The following is a 16088-nucleotide window of genomic DNA, read 5'->3' on the forward strand; positions in this document are numbered from 1 at the left end:
AGAGTATTATAATTTGGACTCTCTAAAATATTTTGCAACAAATTTCTGAGTTTTACTTCTTGAGGGAAACATATACGCAAGACATTGGCATCATGTTTTATGTTGTGCTGTTACATACACAATTGTTCTAGGTTGAGTGCTCACACACATGATTAACCCCGTCATATTTTTTATGTGCCTGTAGTCTAGTGGTTGTCGTTGCAACTTGGTGTATGTCTTTCATATTTGTTTTCGGATTTTTTTTGATAAATAAGACCGTTAATATTCTAATTTGAATTGTTTACATTATTCATGTCTTACCACATCTCCTTATTTTCATGTCATCTCTAAAATTAAAACAAAAATGATATCACAACCTGTTTACATATTTAGTCTAGTACTGTATGTTATAAATATGTAAAAAAAACATTTTTGTCCTATTTGTCACACATAAGTTGTTTAAAGGTCTAAATATTTCTGCTACTGTCGGTTCTAGTCAATTTTGTATTATGTATCTTGACATTGTACAAAGTCATGTTTTTCTCTGACTGTTTATGAAGACTTTACACTAAATCAATTGGATGTTTGATGTGTACTGATTGATAGTTTAGTATTAGATGCATAACTTTGTTTTTATTAATTGCTATTGTATTTGAACTAGCTGTCTGTAACAGCGAGTACTCTCAGATCAGTACTTTGTGTTTTTTTAATGTTGGGATATACAAATACCCGGCTACCTCTACTCTGTATTTTTCTTAGATGCATTTTTATTTGTATCCGTCTGATGAGTGAATCCTTTTTCAAATGATTTTTATAGTTCATTCTTATGTTGTACTGTTACGCCACTGTCTTAGTTAGGGGAGGCTTGAGATACCCAAGTAAGGAGCCTGTAATTCAGTGGTTGTCGTTAGTTGTTGTGTTACATACTTGTTTTTCGTTCATTATCTGTTCATAATTAAGGCCGTTAGTTTTATTGTTTGAATTGTTTTACATTCGTCATTTCGGTGAATTTTATAGCTGATTGCGGTATGGGCTTTGTTCATTGTCGAAGGCCGGACGAAGATCTATAGTTGTTAATTTTATGTGTCATTTGGTCTCTTATGAAGAGTTGTCTCATTGTCAATCATACCCAATCTTCTTTCTTATTCAATATACATAATAACAAGGGTACAGCATTCAACATTGTGTTGTAATTTTAATCACTATAAAAACAATCAAATATGCTTACAAAATAAACCCAAAATGGCATATAGACAAAGCACATTAAAATAGAAAGACAAAAATACAAAAATTTAAATAAGCACAATAACACAATGACGGAATGTATCAGTATAGTCACGTCAAAAGAATATATCCAAAAGTAGACTAAAGAGTAAAAGACATAATTCACGAAGACAAAACAACAAAACAACAAAACATTATTGAGATGATAAACAAGGTCAGAACATAGATTCTATACTTCAAGACCATCGAGTATTTTTTTTTTAATTTGAACCGTGGATGTTTTGTGTACGGCTGATTGTGTTTTTTTCATATTTTCATTCAGTAGACAAATTATTGGATATGCATAGTATTGGTTTTTATTTGAGAACGAAATAGTGATTTTAGAGTTTTTAATTGTGTCGATTCATTTTAAGTTATGGTGTTGATTTTTTTTCTCATTTTTTATGTTTTTGTTTTTGATTTATAACTTTTCGAAACAAATACTTGAAGAAATGTGATAGAAAAAAAACCTACAACAACTGAAGGATCATACAGTATTCGACTGAATTGCGTAAAAACAGGTTGTTATTTATTTACAAAGTTAAAATTGTACCTGTGTCTGAAGTTCAATTTTATTTTGTCTGTGAAGTGTTTTGATAAGTGTTGTCTCTTTTTTCCCTGGATTTTTCTCTTTTTTGTATTTGTTGAGACTTTTGGTTTGTTGATGTTGCATCTAAGAACATCAACTGTATCAGCTTTATCCACTGATACAACTGACGAGGAAAGGTAACACCCGGCCACCGTAAGCTTTTTTGTGAAGCCAAGTGGGTCGAGTGGTCTAGCGCGTGGGATTCAGTGCAGGCTATTTGGTGTTACGATATCTCAGTAGTATGAGTTTGAAACCACGCGAAAGCAAATTTACAGATCTAACATTTTTCGGCTGATGTTTAAACGAGTTGAATATACAGAATGTACACAGCAATGTATCACAATGCTGGTGATTTGTTGAATAAATCTGTTGTAGAGTTGTCACTGGTTCAGACGTACTACCCTTTCATGAATTTGACCTACCGAATTAGACTATTTACCGGATTTATAATCACATAAGCAACACGACGGGTGCCGCATGTGGAACAGGATCTGCTTACCTTTCCGGAGCACCTGAGATCACCCCTAGTTTTTGGTGGGGTTCATGTTGTTTATTCTTTGGTTTTCTATGTGGTGTCATGTGTACTATTGATTTTCTGTTTGTCTTTTTCATTTTTAGCCATGGCGTTGTCAGTTTGTTTTAGATTTACGAGTTTGACTGTTCCTTTGGTATCTTTCGTCCCTCTTTTATATATAGGTGCTGCTGAACTTATGCTGAAATACACAGTTATGTATACTGGATCCCAATTGTTTATACAATAACCTGTGATGTGTGTTTGAATCATTCTTTCAATTTTGTCAATATAACGGAAAGTATAACAACTGTCATATAAGTGTGGAGTTGAGGTAGTTATTAAACCAGGTTTAATTTTCTTGGACAGATGTCTGTACCTAGTCAGGAATATGACATATGTTTTCACTCGTTTCATTGGCTGAATTTGTCTGTTTTTATGGATTTCGGTATTTGTTTACTTTTGTTTATCAATCAGATAATAATGATTCTTTTTTGGACCTGCATGTGTAACCTATAACCAATTAGAAACGCACTTAGGCATTTTGAAAACATAAATATAATCAAAACCGACTTGACAATGATATGAAAATAAAATACAATGTGAGTTAAAAACCCAGATCTGACTTTGACGCTGGTTGTTCTTTGGATTGATATTGGTCAATCTTAAGTTTTCTGACTACTTTTTGTTATTTTTTGTTGGTCCTTTTGTTGTAGACATTATTTGTTTACGGTATTGTCTTTCTTAAATGGACTTCCAATGCTATATAATGTTATGTTCGTTCTCTAAACCTAAGGCATGAAATAACTTGAAAGTCTATACAGGAAAATCAATAAATGTGCAAAATAGAAACAAAACACATATGCATGGCACAAAATATCATGAATATCATAAATAACACAAGTTCTTCTACTCATCGGAAAGAGTGAAGATGACGAAGGATGGAAAATCCTAAAGTTAGATGCACGGTATATACGTTATAACCAACTTATTCTTTATATTTCATTATCAAAGAAAGTTGCGAATGTACATTATGTCTACGACTACCAGTAAATTTACAAATGGGCATCTGTGACACAGCTATTCAATAACGGTCAGCAACATAATTGTGGTTTTCATACAATTTGCAATATGATGATCAATTTAACCGTCCAAAAATCATTGATCGATCCCATCAAGTATAATTTAATGAAGATATATACAATTTATGCAGTTGTTTGCTGGATTAATGTTCCAATAATTTTCAATCAATCCTGATTGCCGACATCTAGGTGAAAGTTAACATACCGTACTGAATCTGGAGTGTTCTTTATATCATGTGTAGATAGACATATGCAAAATTCTTGGTCATAACAAAAATCAAAAATGGACGCAGGATTTCTCAAATTTATTAGAAATCCAGATATATCCTTATTCAATAATTATCGTCATCAAAAGTAAAACAATTACAAATACCACACTATAAAGAGTCCAATAGAACATGCCGAAATAAATCATTAGACTGCATGGTCTTCCTTGCAACCTCTTGGAAGGCTTCCACCACTGCGTACGGTATATATCAACCAAACTATGAATGCAAATATTCCTCCTACAACAACACTTCCTATAGCTATTCCAGCGATGGCTCCAGCAGGAAGTACCATAATGTTTATCTTTTAACACGAACTTTTCAATGTGTCAGTTACTATGTAAGTGATCTACGCAATGTTTATTGGATAAAAGCTTGAATTAAAGGAACATATATATTTTGTTTTAAAATCAATATATCTTTTGTATTATTTTCTTAAAGAAGCACGTGATTTCTAAAGTCAGTGTCAAACTTACTAGTAAATCAAAGTATGCTTAAAATATTTTTAAAACGTGACTTTTGAGTAACAATATCCTCTATGAAAATAAATTCGACACTATTTTTCAGGCAAACGAATGATTCAAGATAGTTATCTTAGGTTTTAAAATCAAAATTTCATAACCTACAATTCTAAAATTCGTTAAGATAAGTTTATTTTTAAAATTTGAAAATAAAACAGAAGAGAATAGTTTATATGTATTTGTATATGAAAAACAGCTTTGATTTAAAGTTTATTGTACATTTGATTGGTGTATGAAACATTACATACCATTTGTCAATTAGTTTCCAATTATTTCAATTTTATTTATCTACAACAGTTGAAACAAAATGTCATTCTTTTTCATTGGTGTTTGCTTTCAGAACTATTCTCATTTTAAAAATGTTCGAGTTCCTTTTGCTTTATCACTTCTGCATTTGAATGGGCATTTTACATCTTTTGTTAAATATTAAACATAGTTCCGCCTTCAGTTTATACAATATGTAGACGGATGATACAACTGATTATCTTAATATGGAAGATAAAACAGTTGTGAGCGTAGTTTTTTTACAAGCAGGTTGTATTCCAAAACCTGAATATATGGAATAAATGGAAAACAGATACTTGAATATGTTATGTTGACGAACAATACTAATTAGAAATACAATCACAGTTTCAGCAATCACTCGGTCAATTGACTAAATTACGAATGTTTTCAGATAATACAATGTAAATACTACCCAAGCTTTAAATTTCCATTTTCATTGTCCGGTTATTTTGCACTTACACAGCGTGATCCTCTTGGACGATTGTCTTTATGATTCTTTCGCCGTATTATAAAAATAATGAAAATTACTAGGCCTACAAATGCAAATGCACCACCAAGACTTACACCAATAATCTCCGGAATCACCATGTTGTGTTTTGAATTTGTTTAAGCAAATAGACGATATTTTTCTCGACCCACTTTTGTAGACTTTCAAACGTACACCTTTTAGTATTTGACGAACATATAAAAAATAATGGATTAATTATGTGTTATCTCTCTATATATATTTAATATATATATTGCAAAGTAAATTTATCACCCCGTATAGTAATTTACACGAAACTGTTTGATTGGTCCAATGAATGACTGCGGATGATTGGTTGACTTCATGAAATGTCTACACAAAACGATAATGAATAACTGTATACAGCTGACTAACAATAGAAATATAGAGATTTAATTTGTAAATTACAGAAGTCAGAAGCCAGTAAATTAGTGATTTTCGTTTTTTGCTGTATATTATATATGTGTTTCGTTCATTTTTTTTATTAACACAAAACAGGCTGTAAGTTTCCTTGTTTGATTTTTTTTTTTGCATTTTTGATTTTGGGGCCTTTTATAGCTGACTATGCAGTATGTGTTTGATTTCTTGTCGAAGGCAGTTACGGTAATCTATAGTTGTAAATTGCTGTGTCTTTTTGTATCTTGTGTAGAGTTGTATGAATTACAATTCTACACAAATCTTCTTATTTTTATAATTATTAGCTTGGAATCCAAAATTTATCTAACAAAATAATTTATGTCATGTATTAACAATATAAAGTAAAATTACAAAAGTAATGAACTCTGAAGAGAATTCAAAACGGACAAAAGCACTTAGAAGTTTATTACTACTATGGTAAAATAAAGACACGTGTTTTTTTGTTGGTGAAAACCAAATATATTTCAAGCAAAGAAATGACTGCATAAACAAAAACAAGTGCAAAAAGACATCATTATATAATATCGATAGAATAAGAAAATCAAGTGTATTGTATGTTTCCGTTTAACCTTCTATACTATGTTGAATACTGGTTATTATGTTACTACAATGAAATTACAAATTTTAAAGGGCTATTTTAAATACTGTTTTTTTTTAAATGATAGAATTAGTTAATTTAATGAAATTTTGTTTTCATAACTTTATTATTTTGCAAGGTACTCATGCTTGTCGTTTGTTGATTTGAATTATAAATGTTTCTTGGTTTTTATATAGATTAGACCGTTGGTTTTCCCGATTCAATGGTTTCATACTAGTATTTTGTGGGGTCTTTCATAACTTGTTTTTCGGTGTGAGCTAAGGTACCGTGTTGAAGACCGTACTTCGACCTATAATGGTTTACTTTTACAAATTATGACTTGGATGGAGAGTTGTCTCATTGGCACTTATACCACATATTCGTATATCTAATTATCATGAGATATAAATACATAAAGAAATATTTGCGGTCATCTTATGCATGTCATTACTCCTTTATATGTACTGCTGATAAAAAAATAATATTGGTTAAAGAATGAAATCATGGTAGCATACACGAATGTACTTTTTTAATGTATTTATGTTAACAAGGATTGTCTTTAGTTTTATACATTGCGTCCCCCCTGCATTATCGCTATTTATGTTGGCGGTTTTTATTTCATGTTTATTTCATAATACCACATCAGTTAATGAGATAGAAATTTCATATTTGATATTGATTTTGGATTTAGAAGATCGTTGATTGATACTAAATGGGGAATTACTCTGACACTAATATAGATATTAGTACTAGCTTATGGTTAAAATAAATAATCTGACATATTTCAATGTTTTTTATAAAGCTTTTGTCTTCTTGAAATTTTGTTTTGGGTATGTTATAAATCAAATTAAGTGTTTGGGTCAATTTTGTTGGTAATGAGTTTGACAGCTATTGTCTTTTAATTGTTGTATGCAGTCTGAAATACTGTTGTTTCCTTAAAGCATGTACAGTGGCATAGGAAAATTCCTGTCTAGGTGACTCAAAGCTAGTATTTTGTTTTGCAATGTTTTTGATACATTTTTTAACATTGTCATAAATCAGGAGCTTTGTTAAGCCATCAAACAAGGTTCAATCCACAATTTTCTTAAACTGTCCTATTCCAAGACAGAAATATGGTAGTTGTTATCAAATAATTTTTTCCTCTATATATTAGTGTTTTGGGGTTTTTCTTGCACTTCAGTGTTTCGATTGTTCCTTTGTATCCTTCCGATAGTTGATGTGTTTCCCTAGGTTTAAGTTTGTACCCAGATTAGTTTCCTCTCAACTGATTTATGACTTTTTACTATGAATTATGTTTTGTTACTAGGGAATTCTCTTCATGTCCAGGTAGAGCATATAATATGGTTATTGTCTTCTGACGAAAACTGCTCATTGACATTTAACTGTCCAATAAGTTTTTTTTATTGATGCTGGATTGTTAAACCTGCTGCGTTCGACCTAAACTGCCTATAAATTGCGGTTTTTAAGTTGCTGATTCTTTTTTGATAATCTTGCTTCCTCCATCAACAAATTAGAACCGATTAAACTGCATATTAAAACTATAAAATATCTACTGAAAGTCTCAACACAACAGGTGCCACATGTTGAGCGAGGTCTGCCTACCCTACCTGAGCACCTGAGATCACCCGATTTTTTTATAGGGCTTGTGTTGTTCAGTTTTTAATTTTTGTCTGTTGGTATTTTTTTTCGTCATGGTGTTGTCAGTTTATTTTTGACTTTTGAGTTTGAATGTTCCTCTAGTATCTTTCGCCTTTCTTTTGCAATATCAATACTTCAAGTCGGATGATTCCAACCAATAAATTGCTTAACTACACTTCTTTTATATCTGGTTGATAGTTGAGTCATTGGCAAACCATCCACTCTCTTTTTATTTCTATATTCATAGTATTCACCTCAAAAACTAACAAAACCATTAAGAAGGAATATAGTAACGATTCTGTTGTCAGGTCATTTTAGATTGCATATGTTGGCTTTACTATTGATTCACTTATAGGGTGTTTGCACCGGAATTAAACACATTTATTCTAAAACAAGTTGTTGGTATGACACGGTTTATATTCTCATATATTTCATAATGGTATAATACTAAACCCTCAGAAGGAGGGATTATGACTAATATTCATATGATGAAGACAATCTTTCAATCAGTTTAATTGAGGTCTGGAGCTGGCATGTCAGTTACTGCTAGTAGTCTGCTGTTATTTATGTATTATTGTCATTTTGTTTATTTTCATTTATTTAACACACACAGTACTATCAAATCAAATCAGACAGAAGCTAAGGCAATCGGAAAACAACAGATATTTTAATGAAAACCGACATAGAGTATAAAATGAAAACATATATAGTTTCAAATTATGAACATAAATGCTTTAAATAAATTAAAGAAAGATGATGTCATCAGTACTCAGGAATGAAAACGCAACAGTACTCCATGCTTGTTCCGTTTATTTCTTGTAGGGTAATTTCATCTAAAAATAAAAGTGTAAAAGTATATAAATAGAAAGCTTATGTACATGTGATGTCGAATTAAGGAAGTTAAATCAGGTAAATATATTCCCTATTCCCTATTCTTACAAGATTTTCTCTATTTTGTCATATAGGGTGAAAAATACATATGATTAAGGTGAAAAAAAAAGTTTGGCTAGTTCTAAAACATGATTTTATCCAAAAATTTCAATGGAGAATGTCTGAACTTAGTCGGTATTCTCACAGTAAATAGTAAGTTTTATTCATGTGGTCGTTTGTCAATTTTTTTCTCTGATAGATTTTAAAATAATATATAGACATTATTGGATTTTCAGTCTATGACGACATAACAAATACATGTACATTGTTGTCAAATTCAGAACAAAATTAAAGCATTTAATAACTATTGTTTTCATAATTTAATTCAAATTAAAAATAAAATTAAAAAAATACTTCTACTAAAAATTGTAATAACATTTCAACTCGTTAAAGGAACACGTTTAATTTGAAATGGATAAATCTGTAAAAATTACAAGAATAAAAAAATGTCATTATTTTTTACAGATAAGGCAGTAAGTTTCCTCGTTTGAATTGTTTTATTGTCATTTCTTGGACTTTATAGCTGACAATGCGGTATGGTCTTTGCTCATTGTTGAAGGCTGTACGGTTTCCTATAATTGTTAATTTCTGTGTAATTTTGTTCTCTTGTGGACAGTTTTTCCATTGGCAATCATACCACATCTTCTTTTTATATAGTGTTTTGTGTATGGAGTAAAATTACTTAGTGCAGTATTTGTTTGATTAATCATTCTCTGCACAAAGAGCAAAAATGTAAACAAATGGATTACCTTAAATAAGAAATATATTCAGAGACGCAGCCACACCTTGCAGATAATATATAACATTGTCTCCTACGTGAGCCGTCTCTATAAACCTGTTTGTACTGTTGATAGCAGTTGTGTTTATTATGAACGAATACTCCATTTTTAGACATAGCTATGGGATCTTTAAAATCTATTTCGCTTTCATCAACATGATCATATCGCTCGCAAAAGCATTGCCTCAAATATATCCAGACACTTTTATTCTGTATGTATTTTTCAATTTCAATCATGCCACAATTGGAATTTAGATGGACTTCAGACATATAGCCATCATATTCATAGAAGTCATAATCTGCTTGAATTTCAATTAGTGATGACATATTTTCCACCCTCCCGTTATAAATATATGAATTACTGTTCAATAATCAAGCATTAATATTTTAATATATATTAGTAGAAGTTTATTTATCAACCAATCGCCTTTTAGCACGCCATGACAATGGTTTCTTTTGCGCATATTCAACTACTTTATAATTACAATGAATGAACTGTATAGTATATGTCAATCAGATAAAACTAAACAACAACGAATGTAAAGACAAGTTTAATAACTTGTCTTTTGTGAACAATTTTTCATTCGATTATGAAAGCAACCATGTGAAAAGAAATTTCTTCATTTTTGTCATTTTATTCACACAGAATGTCATTGGGTGGTATTGATACTTTTTAAATGACTTTGATTATTCAATATACTATTTTGACGTGTCAGTAGATAATTTGAACACTTTCTGCTCTTTTCAAATTAAGGACATGTGTGCTCTGTGAATTTAAGTAATCTAATATTTTTTTTATCCTTCCCTTGTAAAGACATAAAAAATAATTCTGTAAAATGAATATGATCGTTGATTGTAAACTCATTAAGATAAACTAAAAATGATTATTTATATCGTACTAACTAAGATTCAGCAAAGACATAATAAGCCAAATTAGAAAAAATTACAACAACACAACAAAAGACACGCTTTTGACTCAACAAACTAAATTAATGAAGAGATTGTCACCCTAGATGGGTTATAGAAGCTTTTTAAGTGATCAAAACCAATACTGTTAAAGAAACATTATCCCATTATTTACACATTACAACCATATTTTAACAAAAAAACCAATTTAAAATAAAAATTGTAGTAAACAACACGACAAACAATGTATCTTGATTTGTAATAATACCTGCAAATATCTATATGTTAGCGGATAGTTTTGTATGCCTACAGTTACAACGACGAATACACATTTGTCCTCTAGTTGACGGTCTCCACTGGTATGAACAATGATAACCAGGAAGATGTAAGTCTAAACTCTCCCCCAGTGGAACAGAGCCATTTTCTTTCCAAAATTTATACGCCTTGCGTAATTTTCTTTTACAATCGCATATCATAAATATTCCAACCAGCGGTATATTTCCAACGCTGCCATTTGTGGATTTGGTGTAACATTCATCGCCGTGAGTTTCTTCGTTCATATCATGAGTATCAAAATCTTCTATGTCAATTTGATTTTCCATTCCAGACCAAAATTTTTCGTAGGTATTTGATAGTCTTTGCCTGACCGCTATGTTTTACCCCTTAACAGTGTGTTATGAAATAGCATTTGAAAATGGCGTAAATTTCCAGGTTTTCTATATATAGTTTTTATTCTATTTTGTCAAAGAACTTGAAACATGATCGTATTTTTTCTAATCAATAGAGCATTTTATGACGCATACTGTCATGCGCATTTTTAAAGGAAATTACAACAATGTTGCGGTAAGGAATGATTTTACAATTTAAGTTTTAAATAATCAATGTATACGTATCAAGAAATAGTTAAAATGTATAGTAAACAGATGTTGAACTAATAGTAGTATAATGTTTTGAGTATCTTTTTATTGTCAATTTAACTAAACACTACATAGAAAATGTATCATGAAACGCTCATATATTACCTCAAATATGACAAATAATCAACGTCACAGTCGCACCTTGAAGAAATTATATAGAGTGTTTTCCACTTAGAGCGCCGTCGGTAAAGCATTGGATATTCATAATAACAGTCACTATCGTAATGAATAAATACTCCGTCCCTAGACATATCATTCCGGTCTTTAAAATCTACATAATTCTCATATACATTTTCATATCTGTCACAAAGGCATTGTCTTATGTATATCCAAAACTTTTGTTTCTGAATGTGAAACCTCTTCACAATCATACTGCATTCCGGATTTAAGTGAACCTCTGACATGTCGCCATCGCCGTTATAAAAATCATGTGTTATTTCAATCTTGCTAAGTGATGTCATATTAAGTATTTTATCGTTTGTATCAATATGTCTAAGAGGAAATATAAACTTACAAACTTAAAAAGTATTATAAATATATTCACTGCCCAATCAATGATTACCACGTGATATCAGACTAGCTTTATGCAAATGCAGGAATTTTGAAATTTGAATATTCAAGATGTTTACCATTTAGAAAAACTTCACAGATAATTTAATGAGAGAACATTCTTTTATTCACTGATATTGTAATTTTGCATTTATAATCAAATTTGTAGATTATATATTGCTTTTGTAAAATCAATATGCCCTTCCATTGATTTTTTTTCTCTTTCGTTTCAGTTTTATAAGCTATTTTGTTGTTTTAAGTCATCCAAGTGAGTTTTTTGGCTAGCAATAAAATCCAAATAAAAAAAGACTGTACCAAGTCAGGAATATGACAGTTGTTATAATTAGTTTAAAGTGTTTGAGCTTTAGATTCTGCCTTTGATTACGGAATTTCCTTTTCAATTTTCCTCGGAGTTCGATATTTTTGTTATATTACGTTTTAAAGAGGTGTCCATGCTTAGCTTTTTTTGGTTTTTTTTTATTAACTTATTCGAAAACAGAACATATCGATAAGTTAAGTCCCGATATTTCTTTAACATCAGATTACTTAATCACATTTCCACCCAACAATCGACGAAATAGAGACGTTCGAAGAAAAAAAATGAGAAATGAAAATCAACACTCCCAGAAAGCTACACAGAAAGCTATACAATTTTTACACCTCAAGAATTTGGGTTCATTCATGAGCCCTGAAAAGGTTATGATACCTTTGATAACTATTATGTGTGCATGTTTCACTTGTGGTAAAAATTGCTCTTGGATTCCTTCATCTTCTACGAAAAGGAAAAACTTAAAGTAGTTGTGTGCAATAAATGACCATAATTTTGTAATTCGTCTTTGGAAAATAAAGACGTTATCGGTTGTCGTCTTAAAAGCAGTATTCTAGTTAATTATATATAAGAGTTCTTTTTGTATCAGCATGAAATCTAAAAATAAATTTATTCTAAACATAGATATTCCCATTTGTATTTTTCATTGTACTTTGACGTATTTTATGATTTAAACTTTGACTTTTGACTGTTGCTTTTGTGACACAACAAAATGTAAAATATGAAAAGCACAGTTAACACAGATATTAACAAATATATTTTATTTGATAGAAAAAAAACCAACAAGTTTCGATGATAAAGCAAGTTCATTGTTTGAATATCAACACGCTAACATAGTGTTCAAGTCGTAGTTAAAATAACTTCTAACAGCCTAAAAATCTGTGTCGTTTTTGTTACACTGTATATTGAAGAAAACACCAACGTTTTGATAATATAGCATGTTCATTGTTTAGATATTAAAAGTATAATAATGTCGAATTCAAATCACTTCTTCTAACAACCTGCATATCTGTGTCCTTTTGTGATACTGTATTTTGAAAATGAATGTTTGCATATTTCCGAATTCCATGTCCAGTTTTTCTTCTTTTTATTTCCATACTTTATCCTTTTCTAATACCTTTTCTTTTTTAATTGCAAACTTGGTGTGGTTTTTCTTTCGGAAAATCTGAAAAACAAAAAGGAGGTGAAGAAGCAAGTCTTGCTAAATAAAATATCACAAGGCTATAACACTTTCAATAACAAAAGCAATATCTTGTATACATGTTATCAACGAACGAAAGTTGACTCAATTCGAGAAATTGTAAATAGATCCTGTGGCACACAAATAGAATAAGTTGTTGTTCAAACATTTCAACTCCGTGGATTCAGTTATGCTGCATATGTTTTCTTCAATCTAGAAACCCGATATATTTTACATTCTAGTAAGTAAATGTGTAAACTGACTGCAATACATTTGTCTATTTATAGTTTGTTTTTATTAAAACTGCAGCTATACAAAAGTATATTTAGCGAAATTTTACTTATTTATCTACAAAATAGTACAAATAAATACAAAATTGACAAAATTGAACTTAAAACTTACCCTAAGGCATACAACTTTGAGGTTCTGATCTGCAGTAGCATCGTCTTTGAGTTAGATAAACCTTCTGTCGTCCAACTAAAACAGGGTTGATATAGATATCACATTTCTCTGATGTATGTATCTGAAATCCGTCTTTAGGGACTTTAATTTCGTAGAAATTAATGTCTTGACTGGCGTCCTTATGTAAATCACAAACGCATTTTCGAACAAAAACCCAAACTATTTTGTCGTATCTGTCATTTATTACGCCTGCAATTTTTAAAACATCACATTCACGTCTTAAATGTTTTTCTCCCTCAATTCGTGAACTGAGAGATTCTATGAAGATTTCATTAAATTCAGGCAACGTACCCATTTCTCTTTTTTAAAGTTTAATAGAATTTCTGATTTGTTCTTTTAAAGTATTTCTGATGGGGATCCTAATTTATATATATGCAGGGGTTGTGGTAGGAATTTTCAGAAGTAAATAGAGCTAGGGTCATTATCATTATTTCTATAAATAGCTTTTTACAATACGTGTAACATGAGGTAATGTGAACAGAACAACCAACACCAGTTCAGCATGTAAATGGAAAATTCCAGTCTTTATTATCATATTTTCATAAGGTACTTTATTACTGGTTAATCAAAAAAGAAAGAGGTTACTTTTTTTATTCAACACTAATGACATTAACCAAATGGCAGCAGAAAAACCTTAACTACATAAATACGTATAGATTTTGAGTCACGCGTAGTGAACATAATTTGAATACCAGCTTTTAAATGATAAGTGTCGCATAACAAGTTACAAACATTAATTTTCATTGGTAATCATTTATATCATATATACTTCAATGATTCACGTAAACTTAAAAAATATCCATTTGTAGGCAATGAAGAGGAAAATCATATTCGAAGGTGGAGTTTTACCAGATCTATACTCTAATATGGCTGATAACAAGGATCTCGATAAAAAGAAATGTCATTCAGATGAAAATATAACATCCGATGGTGCCTCAAAGGTTATTGCTGTAGAACTCAACAAACGGCTACCGAAAGCAAAAGAAAATGAACAAGATCCTATTCCATCTGATGGTAAGTTGATTTTTTTCTTTTTCTTAACATTGCGGGAATTCTTATGCATTGCTCTGATATCTTTTGAAATTTCTAACTCGTTATATTTTATCTTAGCAGTAAGTAAATATATGCATGTCAATTTGAATTATAATCAAATCTTGATATCGTGTATCATACGAATACCCAAACTACAAATAAGATAAAGTAGAGAAATCTAGCATTGCATACATATAAACTATGTTTTAGACGTGTGCATGGAGTCAAGGCATTTAAATCTAACACAAAGCTGTACATGAATTGTTGTGTAATTTAATTGATTTCCTTTGCACTTGATAGATACGATCTATATTTAGCTGCTTACAAGCAGATCATTAAATATCGTATATTTTGTTGTTGCTATATTGAGTTATATTTGACTCTCCCTTCATTTCTTAAAAGTTTAAATGATTTTCATTTCTTCAAACATTTTGATTAGTTTGTTGCATGGATTTTTGTATATTTTATCAGTATATAGATATCAGAATTGTGACGATAGTGAGTCTCTTTTATGTGATTATTGAATTTTGTATCGACTTTAAATCGTATTTGTCACTTGCAAATCAATGTACTGTAAAAGAAATTATAAATTGTGTCTCTGGTCCTTTCATTGGTTTCTAATCAAGTGTTTACATGATCTGTAATTTTATTTACCTGTAAAATAAGATTATGTGTATACATATTTATTTGATAATTTTAATATTTTCAGGTGAAGATGGATACCCTGAGCTAAATCTTGATCCAGCTGTAATAGAACAACGCAAGAAGAAACGGATTGAAAAAAATAAAAAGGAAAACAGTTCAACTATCGAAAAAAAACAAGAAACACAATAGTTCAGAATGTATTTGTAGTGATTATATCAAAATGAGATTTGGTGCATGACAAAACCCCACTTTGTGTCGAAAAACATATCTTGTTTTTGTTTTAACATTAATGTGAAAAGTAAAAAGATTTTAGTGTATTATGTTGACTCTCGCAAGCTGCTGATTTTTTTTTAATCAAGTCATATGTGTTTGTTCAATTTATATTGGAGCCAAGACTATGAACATAAATAAAATTTTAAACATTACTATTATTTTATAAGAACTCAGGTTGTATGTTTAATTGAGTAATGCTGTTGAATAAACATTGTGAATATTGAAAGGATTTCCATTTTTTTATATGATGATATTGCAAATGCAGACACATTATTATACTTGCTTCAATTTACGTTTATGACTTGTCAGTAATTTGTATCTCAGACAATAACATGACCTCATACTCAAAAAGAAAAACAGGCAAATAAAAAATGAATTCAAAACATCTATAGTTTGTTTCAAAAATAAACGTGGGTCCTTCTTTAAATACAAGGATTATTCAGAAAGACATGTCT

General features: G+C 30.3%; 1 protein-coding gene and 2 long non-coding RNA genes across 5 annotated transcripts in view; 1 reads left to right on the forward strand and 2 right to left on the reverse strand.

Annotated features, from left to right (window-relative positions):
* LOC143066964 (uncharacterized) overlaps positions 1–15859 on the forward strand; it is a 55969-nt gene extending 40110 nt beyond the window's left edge. For 2 of the 3 annotated variants that reach the window (XM_076239855.1, XM_076239854.1), the window contains 2 exons: positions 14493–14697; positions 15425–15859. In XM_076239855.1, the coding sequence (XP_076095970.1) occupies positions 14493–14697; positions 15425–15549 (330 nt within the window). In that variant the 3' untranslated portion in view covers positions 15550–15859. Of the gene's footprint in view, positions 1–11011; positions 11091–14492; positions 14698–15424 lie in introns of those variants that run through there. The other variant, XM_076239853.1, reaches the window with a different exon arrangement.
* Positions 8285–12385, reverse strand: LOC143066966 (uncharacterized). The gene is made up of 2 exons (XR_012975818.1): positions 11270–12385; positions 8285–8466 (listed from the first exon to the last, which is right to left on the reverse strand). It is a non-coding gene; the product is annotated as an uncharacterized LOC143066966 (long non-coding RNA).
* Positions 12782–14046, reverse strand: LOC143066967 (uncharacterized). Its single transcript, XR_012975819.1, has 2 exons — positions 13624–14046; positions 12782–13206 (listed from the first exon to the last, which is right to left on the reverse strand). It is a non-coding gene; the product is annotated as an uncharacterized LOC143066967 (long non-coding RNA).
* Positions 15860–16088: the final 229 nt, after the last annotated feature.

This window comes from Mytilus galloprovincialis, chromosome 3, assembly GCF_965363235.1.
Source record: "Mytilus galloprovincialis chromosome 3, xbMytGall1.hap1.1, whole genome shotgun sequence".
Lineage (NCBI taxonomy): Eukaryota > Metazoa > Mollusca > Bivalvia > Mytilida > Mytilidae > Mytilus > Mytilus galloprovincialis.